At 48.5% G+C, this 23,678-nt stretch overlaps 1 protein-coding gene across 1 annotated transcript; it reads right to left on the reverse strand.

The window, feature by feature from the left end:
* Positions 1-1,759: 1,759 nt before the first annotated feature.
* Positions 1,760-16,463, reverse strand: Cx3cr1 (C-X3-C motif chemokine receptor 1). Its single transcript, XM_059267181.1, has 2 exons — positions 16,381-16,463; positions 1,760-5,000 (listed from the first exon to the last, which is right to left on the reverse strand). The coding sequence occupies exon 2, from the start codon at positions 4,989-4,991 to the stop codon at positions 3,921-3,923; it is 1,071 nt and encodes a 356-aa protein (XP_059123164.1). The 5' UTR covers positions 4,992-5,000; positions 16,381-16,463; the 3' UTR covers positions 1,760-3,920.
* Between the last annotated feature and the right edge of the window lie 7,215 nt (positions 16,464-23,678).

Genomic DNA, 23,678 nt, shown 5'->3' on the forward strand with positions numbered 1-23,678 from the left:
ACACACACACACACACACACACACACACACACACTGCCCCAACCAACCCCTCACAAAAGACAGCTTAGCTTAGCCAGGGGTTAGGGATTTAGCTCAGTGGTAGAGTGCTTGCCTAGCAAGTGCAAGGCCCTGGGTTTGGTCCTTAGCTCCGACAAAAAAAAAAAAAAAAAAAAAAAAAGACAGCTTAACCAAAGTGTGCATCTGGACCCAGTTACTTCTGACCCTAAGAAAAACAAAGAGGCAAGGACAAGCTAGTAGGTGTGTCCTCCTGCAGAAAGGGAGAGTGAGGAAAAACAGGGTCACACTTGGCCTGAGCTTTCATAGCCGAATCTAGAATTGTCTTAATAACCCTCATGGTTCTAGGAGGTGGGAGTGCTCTGTGTTCCTTTCTGTCTGATAAGAACGTGGAGGCTCTGAGAGGGTAAGGAACTTGTTGGAAGACTTAGGGTAGTGTGCTGGGATGTCACACATCTCCTGCCTCCAGAGTGCACTTCCATCTCCTGCACTTTGGAAGTCAGAGCTCAAAGGCAGCAGTAGGTCTGACTCAATTGTGTGCTGACAGCCAATTACTTCAAATGTGTCTTTACCATGTGGGGATTTTCAGTGAATTCCTTTGTTCATCCCATCCTGTCCTGCTCAGCAAAATGAATGAAAGAATACAGGATACTGATTTATTATTTTATTTTTATCGCAAGTGTGTGTGAGAGCACACATACCACAGCATCTGTGTGGAGCTAAGTGGAAGTTGTTTCTCTCTTTGCACCACGTGAGTCCTGAGGATTGAACTCAGGTTGACAGGCTTGGTTGCAAGCCCCTTTATCTGCTGACGCATCTCACTTGCTCAGTGCAATTAGTTTGCTTGTAGAAAAGAAAATATCTGTTTCCCTAACTTTTGTTTCTCAGGCCAGAAGAATTCATTCTTCCCCACATGGGAGTCCAGAAACAGGTTCAACTTTAATGAAAACTCTCGAGGCTGGACAGTTGGAACGAGGACCCGGCATTGAAGGGGCAAAGGCTTGGACACCGGGAGGGTGGGGTAGGGGGGCAGAGGGGCAGGGGCGAGGGGGGGGGTGGGGGCAACCTCTGCTGGTCAAGCCAACCTCATAGACAGCAGTGCCAGGCCAAGAAATGTCCTTCCAGCTGTGCGGTTAGCTGATGTTCTAAGAGCCTCGTGCCCTCACAGGAATTCACACCCATCCCTCCTGGCACCACAAACCCTTCTTTACCTGGAGACGCTCTTATCTGTACAGTCTCGGGTCTTGTGTTGTTATCTCTGAGCTATCACACGGCAAGAAAGCACAGTCAAGCCTCTTCTGTCTACAGAAATCAAGCCCCACCGCACATCTTTAATCCCAGCACTCAGAGGCAGAGGCCGACAGATCTCTGCATTCCAGACAAGCCAGGGCTACATAGTGAGACTCTATCCCAAAAAATAAAATCACGGAGGGCAGAGGCATGGTCTCACTGCCTTGGAAACTTCTGTGGAGCTCAGCTCCTACGTCATATAGAAATGTGCTTCAAAAAGAGTTTGTAACCAATGGAGGTCATACATATGCATCAAAAACTAAGTGGGGGCTGGAGAGACGGTTCACCGGACAAAGATGCTTGCCACCAAGGCTCGCAACCTGAGTTTGATCCAGGACCCACATGATGGAAGGAGAGCCCTGACTTCTGCAATTTGTCCTCTGAGTTCCTCTGTGTGCACACACGCATGTACACACACACACACACGTATGCACACAAGTCTACACACACACACATAAACACCACTGATCAATCCATCAGGGTTAAAAACTTTCAAGAAAGCTGGAATAGCTCTTCCCGTGGTTGGCAGTCAAGGCGGTACTCCCGAGAGAAAGATGGCTGCCTCTGACAGACTTACGGACTTCATCACTGCCCGGTAAGTCAAGATGAAGATGCCTCGACTCAGAGGACTAGTTGGCCTTCCCTACAGAACTTTGTATTTTTTTCTTTTTTGAGTCACTGTCTCGATATGTAGACCAGGCTGGCCTTGAACTCACAGAGATCCACTTGCCTCTGCCTCATGAATGTTGCCATTTAAAGGGGTGGGTGGGCTTTGCTTTTTGATAAAATTGTATATACTTGGAGAGAAGTGCTGAGACATTCCCACACCCTTTGGTCTAGTTATTCCCATGGCAAAGAATTTATCTGATAGAAATAACTGAACAGGAAAAAGAAAATTCCACAGATTAGAGTGCTGTGAGATTTGTATTTGCTAAAAACAGGAAGGACACCAAATGTTTATCGACAGAATTACAAGTAAACTAGACATAGTGTAGGTATGTCTAACTGTGTGACCCAGGACAGCAGTGAATATAGAGCAAAACCAAATCATAAATTTACTTAAGACACTTAAATGATATTTTTGAAATTAAAAAGTTTATTTACTAAGCCTGGCATGGTGGCACACACCTTTAATCCCAGCCTTGGGAGGTAGAGGCAGGTGTATTTCTGTGAGTTCAAGGCGAGCCTGGTCTACATAGACAGTTTCAGAATAGCCAGGGTTACACAGAGAGAGCTTGTCTTGAAAAACTAAAGTTTTTTTTTTTTTTAACTTATTTTATGTGCATGTATGTCTGTTCACCATGTGCATGTCTGGTGCTCTCAGAAACCAGAAGAGAGTGTTGGATCACCTGGAACTGGAGTTATAGACTGTTGTTAGACACTATGTGGGTACTGGGATTGAATCTTCCATTCCCCAGTCCTCTGGAATAGCAGCCAGTGCTCTTAACCACTGAGCCATCTTTCCAGTCCCCCCCACTTTGGAAACTCAATTTTGAGGTTCCAGTTGTGACCTTTGTAGAAGACAGCATCATGTTGCAATATTAAAACATTGGACAAGCCTGTAAGAGACATGACTCAGTCTGTCATCCTTGAAACAAACATGAGGACTGCCAAGGAGACACCAGACACACCACAACGAGCCACATGCCACAACTTCCTCAATGAGGCCACCATCTGGGAGAGACTTCTAAAATGGTTATTACAGTGCCACACAGGAACAGAGAGCAATTTGGAATCCAGTGTTTTTTTTTAAAAAGCAAGTTACAAAACTATACTGTCCCAGAATTCTCAGTCAGTCTATAAATGAGGCCCGAGTCAGTAAATGCAGGCGTGAAGGCACTCCTGTGGTTAGATCATACGTGATGCTTTCAGAGTGGGGGACAGAAAGTAAGCTGCTCTCATAGCCTGGGTCTTGCACTGGCAGCAGCAGAGGTAGCTGTGGCTCTGCAGATCGAGGTATTGTTGGGCTGGCAGTAGACACAGGCTAGTTACTGAGGGGAGAGCCTGAGTCAGTCCCATCCTCCAACTTATAGAAATGGTCTCCCTCAATCTCTAACCTTGAGATTCCAACAATATCTTAGATCAGTTCTATTTTCAATACACTACCTAGTCAAGGGACGGGACGGGACACAACTTGGCCAATGGAAGCCCTTCCCTGGGAATGTTGACCTTGAAATCAGAGAGAGATGAGGTCCTTCTCTGATGATAAAGCTATGGAATGTGGGCCTGGATTACCTGTCACTACTCAAAGATCTGAAGGTCAGAGAGGGGACGTTCTAGCTAGATTCAATCCTTGATTTCCACTCAGTCTGGGTATTTAGTCACCCCCTTATCCACAGGGTCATGTGGATAACGCTCGCCGACTCTTTTGTGATTAGCTGGGTTAGAACCTTTGTCTCTTGTAAGCCCTGATGATCAGCATCTGCAGTAAGAGATAGGTGTGTCTTTCAAGGACTGAACAGAAAATTTTCAAAAACACTGTGGGGCTGTTTTGTCGGCATCTGCTCCATATTTCTTGCACATAAGACGCAGCAGGAAAAGTAGGTCTGTCCTCATTACAGCGGGTCAGAGTCAAGAACTCTGGTTCTGAGTGGAGTCAGGGTCGTGAAGACCCTTCAGAGCAGAAGAGAGCCCTCCCCCTCACTTGTGTAACGGGTAAAGCTGCTCAGGATGCTATCCTGCCTGCTCCTCTGGGATTCCGGTGTGAAGCTGACGTGGACGGAACGACCGCACAGGACAGCCAGGCACTTCCTGTACAGGTGTCCCAGGTATCTCCTGAACTTTTCCCCAGCGAAGGCGTAGATAAAGGGGTTGAGGCAGCAGTGGCCAAATGCCACGGTCTCTGTAACGCTGAGGGCCAACCTCAGGCCCCTCTTCACGTCACAACTAGGGAAGAAGTTGTAGAATTTGAGAGTCTCCATGAAAATCACGATGTTGTAGGGTGTCCAGAAGAGGAAGAAGACCACCACCACAAGCAGGATGAGTCTGATGGCTCTGGCTTTCTTGCGATTTTTACAGGAAAACAATGTCTGGATGATTCGGAAGTAGCAAAAGCTCATGATAAGCAGGGGCAGCACGAAGCCCAGGATGTTGACTTCCAAATTTCGGAGCACGGGCCAGATTTCCTGGAGGACTTGGGGGTAGTCACCCAGACATTCGTTTTCCTTTCTCTTTGTGAACATGAACTGGGGTGCTGCCACCAAGATGGCTGCTGCCCAGACGCCCAGGCTGATGGTGACACCATGCTGCACTGTTCGGTTGTTCATGGAGTTGGCGGCCAGGACAATGGCCAGGTACCTATCGATGCTGATGACCGTAATGAAGAATATACCCCCAAAGAAGCCAATGAAGAAGAAGGCAGTGGTGAGCTTGCACACAGCATTGTGGAGGCCTTCCTCATTGACAACATAGTGAGTCCAGAAGGGCAAGGTGGCCACGAAGAGCAGATCACTCAAGGCCAGGTTTAGGAGGTAGATGTCGGTGATGCCCTTGGGCTTCCGGCTGTTGGTGAGGGCGAGTACCACTAACAGATTTCCCACCAGACCAAAGGTGAAGACGAGAGAGTAGAAAATGGACAGGAAGATGGTCCCAAAGTCCACGATGTCACCTACATAACAGGCTTCCGCAGAATCATCATACTCAAAGTTCTCGTACTCTGGGTCCAATTTAGGGAAGAAGGTGGGCATGGCGAGGTCCTGGAACAGCGTGGGAGACGTTAGCCTTAGAGGATTGCAGTTCTCTCTGGCTGTCAGGAGCAAACAGGAAGAAACAAACACTGACTGGTGGTCTACTACATTTCATCCTCACTCATGCTATCTTTTAAAACATTTATTTTTATTTTTGAAACAGAGTCTCAATATGCAGCCATGACTGCCTTGGAATGAAATACATAGACCAGATTGGCCTGCATCTCACAGAGATCTGTCTGCCTCTGCTTCCTGAGTGCTGGGATTAAAGGCGTGAGCCTACACCACACTGGCTGCTTTTTTAAAAAATGTATTTTATTCAAAATTATGTGTTATGTGTGTTTGTGTGTAGGAAGGTACATCTGTGAGTGCAGGTACTTGTTGAGTCCTGACGAGGACATTGGATCCCCCGGAGCTGGAGTTACAAGTGGTTTTGTGCTATCCTGACATGGGGGCTACCCTGACATGGGGGCTACCCTGACATGGGGCTAGTCTGACATGGGGCTACCCTGACATGGGGCTACCCTGACATGGGCCTACCCTGACATGGGGCTACCCTGACATGGGGCTAGTCTGACATGGGGCTACCCTGACATGGGGGCTACCCTGACATGGGGCTACCCTGACATGGGGCTACCCTGACATGGGGCTACTCTGACTGCGCTTGTATCTCTTCACTCTCTGATGAGATTTAGAATTACCATGGAAACAGGTATCACGGCATAACTGTGAGGGATTTGATTCATTTATTTATAATATTTATAAAGATTTGTTTATTTTATGTGTACACATGTGTGTGCCTGATGTCCAAACCAGTAGAGGGTGTTGGATTCCCTGAAACTTGAGTTACAGATGGTTGGGATCCACCATGTGAGTGGTGGGAATTGAACCCAGGTCCTCTGGAAGGAAGAGCAGACAGTGTTCTAAACTGCTGAGCCGTCTCTCCAGCCCCATGTGAGGGATTTTAACAAGGGAGAAAGACCTATTCTAGCCAGGCAGTGGTGGCGCATGCCTGTAATCCCAGCACTTGGGAGGCAGAGGCAGGTGGATCTCTGAGTTTGAGGCCAGCCTGCCTGGTCTACAGAGCGAGTTTCAAGACCCTGTCTTGAAGAACAAATAAACAAACACCCCACTCTAAATGTAGATGGAGCCATTTCACGGGCTGGGTCCTAAACTTTACAGAAAAGGAGATAATGAGCTGAGCTTCAGCACATCACTCTGCTTTCCAACTTACAGGTGCTTTGTGAGCAGCTGACACCCCCACCACCATGGCCTCCTACCTGCTACCAGAACAATCCTGTCAAACGGTAAGCCACGTCCTCTAGAGGAGGAAGATTCATGCCTGCTGAGTTCAGAAAGCGCTGTCAGGCAGTGTTCAGTACTGACCAGCTCGAATGTTGCTAAATCACAGAGATGCTTTCCTCAGAGAAAAAGGCCTGCAGCCTGGAGTCAATAATGAGCTCCATCACAGACAGCCTCAGCCTAGTCCTTCACAGAAGACCCTGTAACTTCTTCCTCCCGTAAGCCTCTTCTTGTCCGGTATTTGGTCACCAGCCATGAGGAAAATAACCAGCGTAGTCCCACACTCCTGTTTCATGGCACCCAGCACTTTAGGGTTTAATACTGTGTGGGAAATGCCTTCATCACAATAGCACTGGGTTGGCCATCTCACAGCCCGAGGTGGAGAGGAAGCTTTGTTGTGAGCCAGGCTCTGTGCTCACAGAAGGGCTGGCTGACCCCAGGCAGAGGATGGGTTCAACCAGTCTGCTGTACTTGGTTTGAGTGGCTAGGCTATCAGGATGTTCCCAGCCCCAACCTACTCCCTATTCTTTCTCCTATTTCCTCATGGGCAAGAATGGGGAAAGAGGACATTTTTCCACAGGTTGGGTAATAAGACGCGCCCACCTCCCGTTTGCTTCCCAGCCAGGATGTGCTGGTCACTCGCTCCATACTGCTCCTCTGGGCATCCTCAGAAGTCTGAAGGCATCTCAGAGCACGCTTCCTGAATGCCATTGCCGCTTTCCCCATTGAAATGGAAAGCAAAGCTCGTGGTTTTTAACAGAAGTTTCCAAACCCACTGCACCCTGCTCAAGATGGTTCCACCCACGCTCCTTCCTGCATCACCTGCCTGTGAATTCTGCATCTCAGCCAGCCTCTTGTGTGATGGACTGGGCCGGGGCTGTCTGCTCTGGACCACTCAGGCTGTGATGGAGCTCTCAACTCTAGGGAAAGCAGAAGCGTTCTTTGCTCCAAGCTGCAGGACCTTTTTTCTAATATATAATAGTATAATAAGATAATAACAGAACCTCTGCTGTTGTGTTACTCAGCAGCATTCAAGCTGGTCATTACCAGCCGCTGCCTCACAGGCTCTCTAATCTCTACAGCTGTCACCTCAGGACCAACGACACAGCTGTGTGGTTAGAGTGCTTGCCTAGAAAGCACAAAGCCTTGGGTTCAATCTGCACCATTGCACTAACTAAGCTTGCTAGGATATGCTTGTAATTCCAGCAACTGGGAGATGGAGGCATGTGGTCAGAGTTCAAGGTTACCTTACCTCACTTTATCTGCATAGTAAGCTTCAGTTCAACCTGGATATTTGAGACTTTGTTTCAAAAATAAGCTAGTAAGTCAATAAATAAATAAATAAATAAATACCTCCCCCCTAAAAAACACCCCATGTAATTTCATATGTATAGAGTTTTACTTAGCCCCTGGGGCTTGTAAACGAGGCTTATCTTCCCTTACACGGGAAGATGTGTCATGCGGCAATATGAAAGCAGACCCCTAGAGGTCATAAATGAGGGACCCCAGGAAGTCACTTTCTTCTTCCTTCTCCCTGTGTGAAAAGTTAGCAAGGCTGACCTCAAGGGGAGCCCAAACCAGGGCACACTGTTCTGCCTCTGTGTGCCTGGGTTCTGTCTGCCAGCCCCACAGACAGCTTCTGTGAACTAATAGAGGGTGAACTTGGAGCCTTTGGGCTTGATGTGGGGGGTCCCTCTGCAAGACTGGGTTCCATCTCCTGATTGACCATGAGCTGTTTTAAGGAGAGAGCCTATTCCAATGTGTTACTCATAGCAGACACTTGCAGAGCCCTTCCAACCTTTAGACACATCCGAGCTAGCTGTGGAGTCTCACGTATTGTCGGACCCTGGGCACTGTGGAAATGTGGTATTTAAAAATATTAATTTTTTCCACTGACACGAAAAGTACCCCATTTCCTGCTTATTTTGAAAGTGGAGGAGAGAGAGTCACTCTTTATGAAGCTCTCTGTTCAGTCCAGACAGAACGAACTGAACCACAGTGAATCTGAAAGACAAACCTGCTTCAGGACAAACCCCGAGATCCATGTGAGGTCCCATGGACATGGACGCTGCCATTTGTGAAAAGGTTGGAAGAGGTTGTGTGTCTGAGTCTCTCTGGAGGGATAAGCTAGTGGTAGGGCACCAGTCCTGGAGGCTAAAGGGGAGGGAAAAGGAGATGAAGATTTTACCACACACGCTTGGATTTTTTTCTTAGTCATGTAAGTATTCTCCAATTGGAAAATATTTTAATTGATTGACTTTCAATTTTAAAAATCAGCAAAAATATGGATTTTATGAAAAGCTAAAGTAAGTAATAATACAATGACAAGTTCCAAGAAAGTGCCACCTTCCAATTGTCTGCCTTCTGGAGAATTGTGCAGGGAATGCAGATATCTTTTGTAGCTGTGGGTCCTGGGCCCTTAGACCTGACAGTCCTGCAGGTAGCCGGTGTGCAGAATGAATGTGTGAGCCAGTGAATGAGTAAAAGCAAGACCTAGAGGACTAAGGTAAGCCTCAGCATGTGGGGCCCCAGCAGGGCCGGCCAGGCTCCACAGCTGGAACAGTGTGGGAAGGATCCTCTCTCACTCATCACAGTGGCCATGTCTGTTGGTGGGACAGACATTCGTGCCAGGGATCTCAGCAGCGTCTGTATCTTCTAGGCAATGTATGAGAAGCTGCGTGAGTCAGAGGTGACACACTTGTACATCTCTTTTATCTACCTGGGCTTGTAGACTGTGTCGGCTCAAACCCAGTGTCAGCAGATGAGCCCCAGAGCATGAGGATTCCACTCGAGCTGAAACCTCACATCAGCGAAGAACACTCCCTTCGCCTGACTCATTCTCCAACCTCATAGCCAGAGCAAAGGAACCTTCTGGTCTGATCTGAGCAAGCCTTTTTTTTTTTTTTTTTTTTTTTTTTTCTTTTGGGTCCTCTGAGATAGTTAGAGGATTGGGAGGTGAACCTGAAGATAGGGCTTCCTAGCAGCAGAGAGAGTACAGCCAGGAATCCAGGCTGATCTTCAGTTTGAGGCCAGCCTGGGCCACATAATGAGGCAAAGGCCAGCCTGAGGTCACAGGCCTGCCCCATGGCAGTTAACCTGAGGTTTTACTAACTGATATTGAACTGTGTAGTCTGAGTTGAGCCCAGAAGCAGAGCTTGGAATGTTCTAGATCAGCAGTTCTCATCCTGTGGGTCTCCTAAGACCATCGAGAAACAGACATTTACATTACAATTTCTAACAGTAGCAAAATCACAGTTATGAAGTAGCAACAAAATAATGTTATGGTTGGGGGTCACCAGAACATGAGGAACTGTGCTAAAGGGTCTCAGCGTTAGGGAGGTTGGGAACCGCTGCTCTCCACCCGGACAGAAATGATTTCTGTGTGACCCACTTTCTAAAGCTCCCTCCTCACTCTCACTGGTCATCCTGGTCATCCTTTCTCATGCCCACTCCCTTATTCTTAGCTTTCCTTGTGCGTGGGGTGGGGGCACTTTCACCCATGGCTTCCAATCAGTTCCCTGTCTCTTCCCTTCCCCTTAGGCGGCCAAGTTCTTTCCTTCTTGCTGGCATCTTTTTATGATGTGCCCCTCTCTTTTGCCTCCACATCCTGGTTACTGATATTTAAATTCAGGGTCTCTCTTTAGATCTTCACTCTCCTGGGTCCCTCAGTGTGGTTCTTTAGTTTGTTCCGAGGACTGAACTCGGGTCCCCAGGCTTGTAGAACAAGTGTTCTGCTGACAGAGCTGTGGCTCCAGTCTCTGGCAGTCCTACTTTCTTTTTCTTTTTCTTTTTTTTTGTTTTTTGTTTTTTTGTTTTTTGTTTTTTTGAGACAGGGTTTCTCTGTGTAGCTTTGCACCTTCCCTGGAACTCGCTTTGGAGACCAGGCTGGCCTCGAACTCACAGAGATCCACCTGTCTCTGCCTCCCAAGTGCTGGGATTAAAGGCGTGCGCCACCACCGCCCGGCCTTCTTTTTCTTTTTTTAAGCACACATGTCTCAAGGCACAGAGGGAGCAGTGGCTGCAGCAGGAAGGACATTTCACAATTTCCACCCAGTTTTCTGTGCAAGTTAGCTGACTGATGGACCTCTGCTGCTATACCTATGAGCTCATGTAAGGTATCGTGACAACGTTACCCAGCAGGGTTTAGCCCACATCAAAAGTACACTGCCAAGCCAAAAAACACCACCAAGGGAAATCTAAGCAGAAACCACAGAAGCCTCTGGGTAAAGGAGTTACCTCCTTCGAAAACATGCCATTATTAGGGGTTTGACACCTCTCCTCCCTTTTCCTCTTTAAAGCACTATGTGGTATTTGTTTATTTCTATCAAAATAAGCAAATGTTTTATCACTTTTTTAAGTAATGGAGAAACAGCCTTTTTTTTTTTTGGATTTTTTTGAGACAAGGTTTCTCTGTGTAGTTTGGTGCCTGTACTAGATCTTGCTCTGTAGACCAGGCTGGCCTTGAACTCACAGAGATCCGCCTGCCTCTGCCTCCTGAGTGCTGGGACTAAAGGTGTGCACCACTACCGCCTGGCAGAACAGCCTTTTAACAAGACAGGGTCTCATACTATCACTCATACTGACCCAGAACTCCCTATTTAGCCTCAGTTGGCCTCAAACTCATTGTAATCCCCCTGCCTGAACCTCCTGACTACTGTATTAAAGGTGCCAGCCACCAAGCTCACGTTAATTAAGTCACGTAGAGTGCATGAGCAAGTTCTCACACTCACAGACAGGCTCTAGGGAAACCGGGAATGTTGAGCACACAGCTTGTGTCTGCAGTGGAGAGATGTGGATGCCTGTTTTCCACCCAGAGGCTGGGAATGGATGTAGCATAGGGGTCACCAACCTCTACAGCACATGTGACATCTCCCCTAAGGATGGCTCCTATTGTCTGAGAAACAAAGATAAAGATAAAGGTCTAGGGAGGGAGAGCCTGGGATGAACATACTAGTTGGGGAATTTGGGTGTGGCCTGACCTTACAGATAAGTACTGGTCACCAGGCTACTAACTATATCCATTCCAAATTCAAACTGTATATGAGTTCATTATGCTGCATAAACTTTGGGTCAGATTAATTTTGGTGTGTGATTTAAAAAAATTATTTGCAAGGTTTTGTATAATAAAGTGTAGTTTTTGTTGTTGTTTTGTTTTTGAGACAGAGTCTCTCTATGTAGCCCAGGATGTTGTCCTTGAAATGTAGACCTGGATGGCCTTGAACTCACAGGGATCCTTCTGCCTCTTGAGCATTGGGATTAAAGGCATGCACCACTATCCCTGGGCTATAAAATTTGCTTTTTAAAAAAGAAAAGCTAGCCGGGTGGTGGTGGTGGTGGCGGTGGCAGCGGTGGCACACGCCTTTAATCCCAGCACTTGGGAGGCAGAGACAGGTGGATCTCTGTGAATTCGAGGCCAGCCTGGTCTACAGAGTGGGATCCAGGACAGGCACCAAAACTACACAGAGAAACCCTGTCTCAAAAAACAAAAAGAAAAACAATAAATAAATAAATAAATAAAGAGAGAGAGAGAGAGAGAGAGAGAGAGAGAGAGAGAGAGAGAGAAAGGAAGGAAGGAAGGAAGGAAGGAAGGAAGGAAGGAAGGAAGGAAGAAAAACTAAGCTCACGCCTTTAATCCCAGCACTTGGGAGGCAGAGACAGGTGGATCTCTGTGAGTTCAAGGCCAGCCTGGTCTACAGAGAGAGATCCAGGACAGTCAGAGCTACACAGAGAAACCCTGTCTTGAACCTGCCCCCCCAAAAGTATTTGTTGTCAAAACCCCCACACAAATAACAACAAAACAAAAACCCAGACAACCAGTGAGCTGGCTCAGTGGGTGAAGGCATTTGACGGGAAGTCTGATGACTCAAGTTCAGTCCGTGGAATGAACGGCACGCACTTGGAAGAAGAGAACTGACTTTGGGAGCTGCCCACTGACCTCTACACACACTGGGATACACATGGCTGCACATGCATGCACACACACAACTACTAATGTAATAAAAGAATTTAAAACCATTCTATTTCAACATGTTGTCTAGGGATCGCTTCTTTGATGGGGGTCAAGCTACGAAGGAAAAGCAGGGAAATAAACAGTGTGTAAGTCAGGATTGTGTTAACACGTAGAAAGGAGACTGTGGTCAGGCAGGGGTGTGAGGGAGGCTGTGGGGGTCCTAGCAAGGTTCTTTTCATGGTGTGGTGTACGGTGTGTGGATGTGTTATGTGTATATGTGGTTTGTGCATGTGTGTGGTCTATGCATAGGCATGATATGTGTGTGTATGTGTGTGTGTGTGGGAGTATGGGGATGTAAGTGTGTTTGGTGTATATGTACCTACTTGTGCATGTGTGTGGTCTATGCATAGGCATGATATGTGTGTGTATGTGTGTGTGGGGGGAGTATGAGGATGTAAGTGTGTTTGGTATGTGTGTACCTACTTGTGCATGTGTGTGGTCTATGCATAGGTATGATATGTGTGTGGGGGGGAGTATGGGGATGTAAATGTGTTTGGTATATGTGTACCTACTTGTGCATGTGTGTGGTCTATGTATAGGTATGATATGTGTGTGTATGTCTGTGTTTGTGGTGAGTATGGGGATGTAAGTATGTTTGGTGTATGTGTACCTACTCATGCATGTGTGCTATTTTTCAGCACTTTCTACCTTCTCTCTTGAGACAGGGTCTCATTGTCCTGGAAGTTTCTGGGTAGTCTAGGCTGACTGGCCCGTGAGCCCCAGGGATCATCTCTGCCTCCTCAGTGCTCGAATCATTAGTGTGCACTGCTGCACCAGGGGTTTTTATATGAGTTCTGGGGATGGAACTTGGGCCTTGGAGCTTGCAAGGCGGTTAGCATATTATGAGCCCCCAGGAGGAGAGGTAGACCCCAGATTCAATCAGAAACCCTAGGCTTCCTTTGGTTTTTCTTGGCAGGAAATGACGTGAGTGACATAAGCATCTCCCGCTTCTGAGACTCCTGGGCACTAGTATCATCAAGGCTGGCTAGGGCCCTGGCTCCATCGCCCTGGCTCCATCACCCCGGTCCCACTCCTCACCAGCCTGGTTTGGAACAGTGTGTGAGTTCGAAGCTCATCCCTAAGGGCCTGGTTTGGAAGTCTTCAGGCTTAGGTCTCTGGGTTGGAGGCTGGGTTGGGGAGGTACAAGTAGATGTTCTGGACCACAAGAAAAGTTGGTTTGGGAAGACCATGCCTGACATGGCCACCCTGGCACAGCTCGCTTGGGAGAGGAAGGAACTAGAACTTGTTTTTGAAGTGGACCAGCTCTAGCATGATGTCTTTTCTCCTGTTCCTGTGACTTGGGGTCCTTAACAGCCTCCTTTGAAAGTCGTCAGTGATTTTAAGATCCCTAAAGTCACGGAGCTTCACTTTCCCTGAAGTAGCAGACATATATTGTTTTTAAAAGCAAATCTATTTATTTACTTATTATTTATATGTATGTATGCACATAATTGCACATGCTGCAACATGTGGTCAGAGTTCATCTTGAGGGAGTCGGTTCTTTCCTTCTACCATGCATGTCCCGGGATCAAACTCAGGGAGTCAAGCTTGGCAATAGGTGCCTGGTCCACCGTGCTGGCCCATATTGTTTTTTAAGCACCAAAGAAGGTCCAATCAGTGTGTGCAGGACTTTATACACCACTCCCTAACCTTCACAATGCACTCCATTGCCTGGGTCCCACCACTGGAAATCAGGAAGCTGCGTCAGCATGGTCAGTGATGTGCAGTGCTGTCAAGGGCCGAGACAGGACTATGTCCCAAGGCCTCTCTCTGCAATGGGTCAGCCAAAGTGCAGGGAGGGCAGGTTTTAAGCAGAATAGGATTGGGTAGGTTCTACCCAGGAAACAGGGGTGTGTGAAGGCCAGGTTAGTCAGACTACATTTGGGCTGGAACTATTTTCTGCCCCAGCATCCTCCATAAAAACTAAGCCAAGCAGAGGGACGAGGGAAAGAGGAGGCAGGTGCACAGGATTCAGGTAAACTTGCAGGATTCCTGCTTCCTCTCAGGAAGCTTCTAAGAGCTGCCGGCAGTCTCTGAGGAGAGGAGTCTTACTTCCTGTAGCTGCCTGCAGTGGGTACAAGGAGCTCCCACGAGGCAGCTTTCATGAGTGGGCACCCCACTGGGGTGAGCTTGGGCTAACTCAAGAGCATGCTCCTGCAGTGACCCTATAGACGTACTGCTTCACCAGACTAGCTTTGGGTATGGGGTTGTTCCTGCTGGCCAGGGGCCATCTCTGTGGCAAATGACGTTTGTTTACCTCTGTCCCAGAAGTCACTGAACACCCCCTCCTGGGGCCGTTTCTGTTTTCCAGAAGCCCCTGAGTCCAGTCACTGCCCCACCCTCCTGACTCTCATAGGTGTCCGGGGCTCAACAGGTCAGGGCTTGCTCTGGTCCTGCTTCCTCTCAGTAGGCTCAGGTCCTCCCATGACCTGTGCCTGAGCAGAGTGCTTTCTTATGGTCTGAGTGTCTTTACATTGAACTGAATTTCTTCCCACCTCAAGTATTGTATTTCAAGCAGTGGAGACAGAAAAAAAAATAGGGGAATTTGGTGGGAGGGAGGGAGGGAGGAAGGGAGGAGGGAGGGAGGGAAGGAGGAAAATCCTCAACTCTCAGCCTTTCTCTGGACTCTGGCTATAATCGCCCAGAGCAAGGCTGCAGGCACTTGGGGTCTGTGTTTGCCAGAAGACAACACAGTCGCTGAGGAAAAGCCAGCTGCAGCTGTCCTCAGGGGCGTCCGTCCGTCCGGAAGGGTCTGTCTGTGTCAAGCAGGAAAAGGTCTGTTCTTACTGCTTCCTTCCAAAGACCACATTTCCTAGTGGCTCAGATGGCTGAGCCCTGAGCCATGGTTATGAGCATTTATGAAACTGAGAAATGACTTTGTGCTGGGATTAAAGGCGTGCGCCACCACAACCCGCACTTGCTATGGCTCTAATAGCTCTGACCCCCAGGCAACTTTATTTATTAACGTACAATTAAAATCACATTTCAGTACAAGTAAAATATCACCACAGCCCAGTTTATTATAAATGCCATAAACGTTCATTATAGCAACTGGAGAAGTTACCAAAATGGCATTTGAGAAAAGGAAAAAAAAATCCATAAAACTATGCAACTTTCAGTTTTTCTCCATATAAATGCATATTTATAGTAAAAAAGTCATTTTGAATCATTATCATCAGTATTGTTATTGGAGATAGGGTCTCAATAAAGCCCAGGCTGGCCTCAAAACTCCTATGGAGCATGGATGCCCTTGAGCTCCTGACCCTCCTGCCTTTACCTCCTGAGTGCTGGGATCCCAGGTCGAGCCACCATGCCTGATTTATGTGGTACTGGGGACTGGACTCAGGGCTTCTTGCACACTGGGCAGGCACTCTGCCACCTAGCTACATTTTCAGCATAGGGATTTTGTTTTTATACTCTCAAGCCTGTATACAGTCCAGGGGAACCGGTGAGCACCTGCCCCTCAGTTCTCGGGATTATCAACTCACAGTTAATATTTCATCTAGCTCCTACTTCATGGCTAAATTAGACGGTTAATTTCATCTATAAACACTCAAATGTGGGTCTCCGAAGAATAAGCGCTTTTTAAAAAAAGAAATAAAAATCATCAACGCTAGTTTTTGTAGTTGTTATTGTTTGTTTAAGATGGAGTCTCACACTAAAGCCCAAGCTGGCCAGAACTCACGACTGACTGCTCCCAAATTTATAGCAATCCTCCTGCTTCAGCTTTCTAAGTGCTGAGATTAGAGCATGAACCACCAAGTCTGACTGACAGTATGAATTTTAATCTTTAAGAGCACCAATATTTCCTATCATCCAAATGTGATTTTGTATCAGCTCCTTCCGCCCCTTCCTGGTAATGTTCAGGCTGAACCTTTCTCCACAACCCTAAAATGGAATTACTCACACTTCATGTTGTGAGTGTTCAAAAGGTCTAATTGCGGACTCCCCATCCTCCACCCCCACCCCCGTTTTATCTGCATCTTCAGGAAAATGGACACAGAAGGCAAACACATCAGGTCCCTGGCTGGCCTGACTTGCCTCACCCCAGGTGTGGGAGGAGTCCTCTGCACTTACCTGGGCAGACAGGAACGGAACTTGTGCAGGAAATGCCAGTCGGTCCCCCAGTCCCACACAAACTCCACCAGACGCCAATACTTCCCTCTCTCTGAGGGCATCTTTATTTGTGAAGTTAGCCAATAGCATCTGGTTTCCTGTGAGGTAGCCTATCTTTAGATGCTGTGGCAAGCAAGCCCAGAAGCTCCAGGCTGGACCAGTTATCACAAGGGAGCCTGCATTTCAAGTCTAAGGGACTGACTGCTGCCTGGGGCAGACCTGGGGATGGCTGGGGGCTGTGTCATATATCCCCAGCGAGATGGCAGTCTGCAGCTCTGGAGGCCAGCAGAACACAAGCCAGGCCTCAAGCTCTCTTCAATAGGTGTCTCAGGCAAGCTGTGAGAGCCCCTCAACTTTCCATCCATCTTAGAAAGCATCTGGTACCCACTGGGCAGCCCTGGGCATAGGCTCCCTGACCTTTCACTTCAGCAAGGTCTACTGCCCGCCTGTGCCTGCCTGCTGAGGCACACACCGTGGGGAAGGTCTTAGGAGGCTGTTTCTGAGGTAGGAGCACCACACTAAAGTGCCTGCCCACCACAGGCACCCCATTTGCCCACCTTCCCCTGCAGAGGCCAAGAGCCCTCACAGACTCTGACACTGGCCCTTTCCCTAGGCCCCAGCAGCTAGGTCTGGGGTACCCAGCATCAGTTCCTTGTCCTCACTCTGCCCCGCGTCAGCTCTTGATTTTAGTTCTTTATTTTTATTAATTCTTTGGAAATTCACACTTGGTATATGGATCATGTTCATCCTTCTGCCTACCTCCTCCCAGATCCACTGCTGTTCCAAACCCTCCCAACCTTGCTTCTCATTCATTTCTGCTAAACTTTTTTTAAGGTTTATTTTATTATCAATTATGCATATGTGAATGTGAATGCAGGTGCCCATGGAGGCCAGAGGACTGAGATCTCCCCGGAGCTGGGGTTACAGGCAGTTGTGAACTCCCCATCATGGGTACTGGGAACTGAACTTGTGTCTTCTGCAAGGGCAGTATGTGCTCTTAGCCACTGAGCTGTTTCCACAGACCCCTTCTTTGGTTTTGTTTGTTTCATTTTGTTGTTGCTGAGACTCGTCCCACGTATCCTGGGCCGGCCTTTAAATGACTCTATAGTTGAAGACGACCTGAGCTTCTCATCCTCCTGCCTCCGCCTCCCAAGGGCTGAGATGTTCCACCACGTCTGGTTTATGAGGTGCTGGGGATCAAACTCAGGGGCTTCATATGTGCTAGGCAAGCAGTCTACCAGCCAGGCCATGTCCTCAGCCACACTCAGCTCTCCCCTGGGCTCCTGTCTGGAATCTGGCCAAGATTCTCCCACAGTTCCTGTCAAACAATCTCATCAGTGTTCATTTCTGACACAACTCCATCTCCAGCTGGGGCCTGGAGAGTACCCTGTGCCCACCAATCCCTTCTGTCTGTCTGTCTTCACCTCAGCATTCCAAGTATGCAGAGAGGAATCCCGAGCTCTCCAGGTTTAACACTCAGGGCGCTTCCTCTGCTCCCTGGTCTGTCTGTGGGCTTGTTCTCAACAACCTTTTACTTCCCACTGCATTCTAACCGCTTCCTCTTCCACCAGCACACACACATTCCTCCCCCCGCCCCGCCCCCCAGACATACACACGCGCGCGCGCGCGCACGCACGCACGCGCGCACACACACACACATACACCCTTCCCTGTGCATGTGCTGGGAGTGCTTGCCTCCCTGCCTCACCTGCTGTGGGCTGACAAGTCAGCCTGTCCTTTCCATGGGTGCCACAGCTGATAGAACTCTGTGATGAGTGTCAGCACACTCCTGCCTGTTTCCTATTCCCCGGATGGACACCCACACTCACTGAGGAACACAATATTTAGGAGAGGCACTCAGCTCATGGAGCATTCCATTTTAGAGTGACAAAGGAAGCAAGTCTGCTTTTGGGACCTGAAGGCAACAAACAATACCTCATCAGTGTGTGTGTGTGTGTGTGTGTGTGTGTGTGTGTTGGTTGTGCCACATATGTATACTGTGTACAGCATAAATGAAATCCAGAAGGGGGCACTGATCCTCTGGAACTAGAGTTATAGGAAGGTGTGAGCCATCTGATGTGGGTACTGGGAACCCAACTTGTGACCTCTGGAAGGCAGTAAGCACTTTTAACCACTGAGTCTCTTTCCAGCCACTGATTTGTAGCACGAATTGTTAGAAGATCTTATAATAAAATCAAACCCGGGAGCCAGGTATTGGGGTGAACGCTGAAAGATCAGAGAAACAGAACAAGCCACAGCTAACCTCACCTCACCAACTCCTCAGCTGATCTTGTTTCCTCAGACTGGAAGCCTCTGTGTCCTTATCCGAATGGATCTCAACTGAACTGCTGCTCAAAGGCCTAAAAGCTTAACCAGACTTTAGTTCCTGGTTTCCATGCTTTATATACCTTTCTGCTTCCTGTCATCACTCCCTGGGATTAAAGGCATGAGTCACCGTGCCTGGCTGTTTCCAGTGTGGCTTTGAACCAGATGGATCTCTGCCTCCCAAGTGATAGAATTAAAGGTGTATGTGCCACCATTTTCTGGCCTCTATGTCTGTCTAGTGACTGTTCTGTCCTCTGACCCCAGATAAGTTTATTAAGGTGCACAATATATTGGGGGACACACTATCACCACACTGATTAAATTATTTCCTTAAAAAAAACATTTTTATTATTTTATGTATATACGTGTTTACCTGTATGTCCACCACCACATGCATACCTGGACCCCAAGACACCAGAAGAGGGCAGTGGATCCCAGGTCCCCTGAGACTAGATGTACGGATGGTTATGAGCCATCATGTGGGTCCTGGGAATCAAACCCAGGTCCTCTGGAAGAGCAGCCAGTGCTCTTAACTACTGAACCACCTCTCCAGCCTCTGATTAAGTTATTTCTGAATGAAAGCATTCGAGGTGAAAGAGCTAAGGTCGATTACAAACCAAAGCAAAAGTACTTTTATTCCAAAATAAATCATCAGTTGTCACTTACCTATTCATCTTGGGTTTGAGATGGGGTCTTGCTGTGTTGCCCATGCTAGCCTGGAACACCTAAGTTCTCATTTCAGCCTTCCAAGCTAGAACTTCTAAGCTCTTAGGTCAGTTTCTCAAACCCTCGGGACAGCAGGCACGTGCCGCCATACTCAGCTAGACACTCACTGCTGAGCTGCGTTCCCAGCTCTGCCCGTACCCCTTACCTCAGTTACTTCTCTATTGCTATGATAAAGCACTGTGATGAAGACAACTTAGGAAAGAAAGGATTTAATTGAGCTTATGGTTTCAGGGATTAGAGTTTATATGACAGAGTGAAGGCAACAGGCAGGAACAGCCGAGTGCTCACATCTTGATCCAAAAGGAGGAGGCGGAGAACACTGGGGAGGACTTTTGAGACCTCAAAGTCCCCACTCCCAGTGACGCACCCCTTCCAACAAAGTCTCCTAATTCTTTCCAAACGGTTCAACCACCTGGGTCCAAACATATGAGCTATGGGGGCCATTCCCATTCAAACCACCACAGACGGCAACTATTTACTAATAGCTAAGCACCACCACTACAAGGTCCTCTTGTAGGTATGACCTGTGTGATCGACCTGACTTACTTGTTCCTTCTCAGGGATAGTGGCTCACACCTGGGATCCAGCACTTAGGAAGCTGAGGTCAGAGGATTGCTGCTCCCTGGAGGCCAGCCTGGACTACAGAGTGAGGTCTGCTCTCGAAACAGCAGCAGCAACCCGAAAACAATCAAGGCAAGATCAGTGTAAGTTTTAGAAATGACACAGGACAGTGGAGAGACTAGAAAGCTGGGGACTCAGAGGAAGGAGCACTGTCTGCCTGAGAGGCTCAGCTTGGGCAGGAGGGACCGGGCAGCACGATGGATGCCTCCTTTGTCAGGGAGCCACACAGAGCTGCCCCTTCCCTCAGGGTCCTCTTTCCTCATTCCCTGCAGCCCAGTCCCTGTTTCCACCCAATCCTCCAGCAAGGATCGTGTGACAGTGGCCTTTTCTACTCCAACCTGTCAGACAGTCTTCTTCTACGTCTCTGAAAAGCCCTGTTTACTATTCGTCTCAGATCTTAGTGGGGAAGCCCTGAGCTGTGCCCCGTGCTCCCACACCGAGAGGCTAAGTCACGACCTGCAGTGTGATGGACTGAAACTCAGTTTTAAGCAGGTAAATAAGGGTACATGGTACGGGTCAGACTGCTGCTATATTCTCAGTTACACCATACAGTTGAAAGCAGAAGCAAAGTCAGAACTTACCTGTAATAGAGATGCCGAGCATCAGACCAGGGATGGAGCCGCTGGTGTCTCAGAGCCCCTTCACAATCCATCCTCCCGGCTGCTCTCTCTGAGCCTTTACTCATGCATGAGGGTCTCCATCTGAAAACCTAGGACTTGGGGTGTGGCTCGGTGAGTATAGTGCTTGCTATGGGTTGATCTGCACCATGCAAGCAGGTGTTGAGGGGGGGCACACCTGGAATCCCATGATCTCCTGCACCATGCAAACAGGTGTGTGTGGGTGGGTGGGGCACACCTGAAATCCCATGATCTCCTGCACCATGCAAGCGTGTGTGTGTGTGTGTGTGTGTGTGTGTGTGTGTCACACCTGGAATCCCACGATCTCCTGCACCATGCAAACAGGTGTGTGTGGGTGGGTGGGGCACACCTGAAATCCCATGATCTCCTGCACCATGCAAGCGTGTGTGTGTGTGTGTGTGTGTGTGTGTGTGTGTGTGTGTGGCACACCTGGAATCCCACGATCTCCTGCACCATGCAAACAGGTGTGTGTGGGTGGGTGGGGCACACCTGAAATCCCATGATCTCCTGCACCATGCAAGCGTGTGTGTGTGTGTGTGTGTGTGTGTGTGTGTGTGGCACACCTGGAATCCCACGATCTCCTGCACCATGCAAACAGGTGTGTGTGTGTGTGTGGGCACACCTGAAATCCCATGATCTCCTGCACCATGCAAGCAGGTGTGTGTGTGGTGGGTCACATCTGGAATCCCAGCACTCAAAGGTGGAGATGGATGACTTCAGGGTCATCCTGGGCTGCCTGGCATGTTTGAGGCCAGCCTGTGAGGCGCATGTGCAGAGGCTCCTGAGCTGGGGCCATATGCACACCACAGGTGACAGTCTCAGAGCCAAGCAAAGCTGCTGACATGGGAGCTTGGACTTCCAGGCTTCATATCCACCAGAAACAAGGTGCTGCTGCTAAGGCCCCAGACGGTCACGGTTTGTCACAGAAGCCCCAGCAATTAAAATATCCAGTCAGATGTCTTTATCAGGCTAGCTTAGAATTCCCCATGGAGCTGAGGATGACTTTGAACTCCTGATCCTCCTGTTTCCACCCCCCCCCCGAGTGCTGAGATTATAACAACCATTCAAAATAATGGGTTTCAAGTTTTCATTGTATCCTTGCACCTTGCTCATGTTCCCACTTCATCCCCTTCCTCCCTGTCCCCCATCCTACCTTCCCTGTCCCCCTCCCACTTTCCCTGTCCCCCTCCCTTCTGCTCCCTGGTTGGCACCTGCAGCTTTAATTTTCAACCTTTTGTTTCAGGTGAGGAGATATGAGGCTGGAGGAAGTTAAAGAGATAACTTGAGGCCACCTGTCACCCACATCAGAAATTTACATATGCAACATCTGGCCTTGGGAACAAGGTAAATTTCAGAGCAGATGCCTTCAGGGGCTGCAGACAGAATAGGTGGCTAACACTCCTTCTGGAAGGCCCTTTCTCCAATTCAACAGGCTGGCCTGGTCGGTCCCACCTTCCCTCAGTGATTTCCTATCTGAAAATCTTGGAGCTCCCCCTTGAGGTGATGAGGTAAACTTCTGCCTGAGGCCTGGACTGAGACAGGCTGAACAGCACAGCAAAAAGGGCCCTTACAGCAATCCCTGGAGCTGAGAATTAGACCAGTGTGAGCCTGCCCTGTGCAGTTGAGGTCCTTCCAGCCTCCAGCCATCAGCCTGTGAGCTGCATGTCAAGGGCCCAGGGGACTCAGGGACTAGTCACTTTCCCAGTGTGCTTCTCCAAATTTGCATTTAGACAAGATGAGGATTTCCCTTGGCTTTTCCCAGAACAACCATTCATTTAAGAATGTATTTTAAGGGCCTGAGAATTCTGTGCCACCACTAGAACTGGGTCACATGACATTCAGAGGGCTAGCACTTCAGTTTAGAGCTGGAGAGGTTGCAAGGCCATGTTAGAGACATGTGCCCAGTCAGCTCTTGCACAGTTTGGGGGCTGGTTGGAAGAACGACCAGAGTGTTTTAAAAATAGTTCTCAATTTCCATTCCTAGTCAACAGTTCTGATTCTCTATGAAGATATATATAGCGTACAGTCATGCATTCCTCAACAGAGGGGTTTTACCTGAGAAAGATGTCACTGGAGAATTCTGTCACTATCTGAACATCACAGGGTAGCCCTTACACAAACTGAGAGGGACCTGCGTCACTAGCAGATATCATCTCTTAGTACTGTCAATGAACGAACACGTGACCCACGGTTGACTGAAACATTTTTACATGGGAACTCAGAATAAAGCCACCCACTAAAACCAGCCCGGCCATTTTCTCAGAGCCAATCGCTTCAGCCAGCAGAGGCTCTGGGAAAGCCAGCCTTCCTCAACAGGAAGGGGGAATCAGCAGGTCTGGAACTTCATGCTGGCCCTGAGAGAAGGGGGTTTAGGAAGGCCATTCTGTTACTTAGCTGCCACCTGACTCAGTATTTTTTCTGTGTCTGGTCATCCTCAGTTTGTGGTCCCCAAAGCCTACCTGGGGGGTGGGGGACTCTGGGCAAAAAACTAGATTCAAGGAACCTTCAGGGTGGTGAGAGTTTCCTCACTCTCTGGCTGCCTCACTCCATATGTAACAGGTCCCACAAACAATAGACATGTCTAAGGACACTAGTCAGCCTGTCTGGTAGACATCATGGCTGTGTGCTTTCTTTCTCAACCATAGCCCTTTGTCCTTTCTAGTTCTGCTGGACAAATCTCTGCCTCTGTAGGCACAGCAAGCCCTGGTGTGTGTGTGTGTGTAGCAAGCACATACCCCAGTTACGGGGGAGGAATAATCACTCTTGATTCAGAGTTGGTATAACACTCATTTATTCACACGGTAAGATTACAAGCAATATTCATCCTGTCTTCCAAATGGAAGCAGGAGTACTTCTCCGAGTGTACAGGTCCGGACTCGCCACGTCTGTTCCTCTGGATCTTGGGTCAGCCTTCCTCAGGTCAGCCACGTCTGCACTGGGGACAGGATC

This window comes from Peromyscus eremicus, chromosome 7, assembly GCF_949786415.1.
Source record: "Peromyscus eremicus chromosome 7, PerEre_H2_v1, whole genome shotgun sequence".
Lineage (NCBI taxonomy): Eukaryota > Metazoa > Chordata > Mammalia > Rodentia > Cricetidae > Peromyscus > Peromyscus eremicus.

What these genes read in the sequence shown, in the direction of transcription:
- Cx3cr1 (XM_059267181.1), bottom strand. Translation starts at nt 4,991, where the DNA reads ATGCCCACCTTCTTCCCTAAATTGGACCCAGAGTACGAGAACTTTGAG.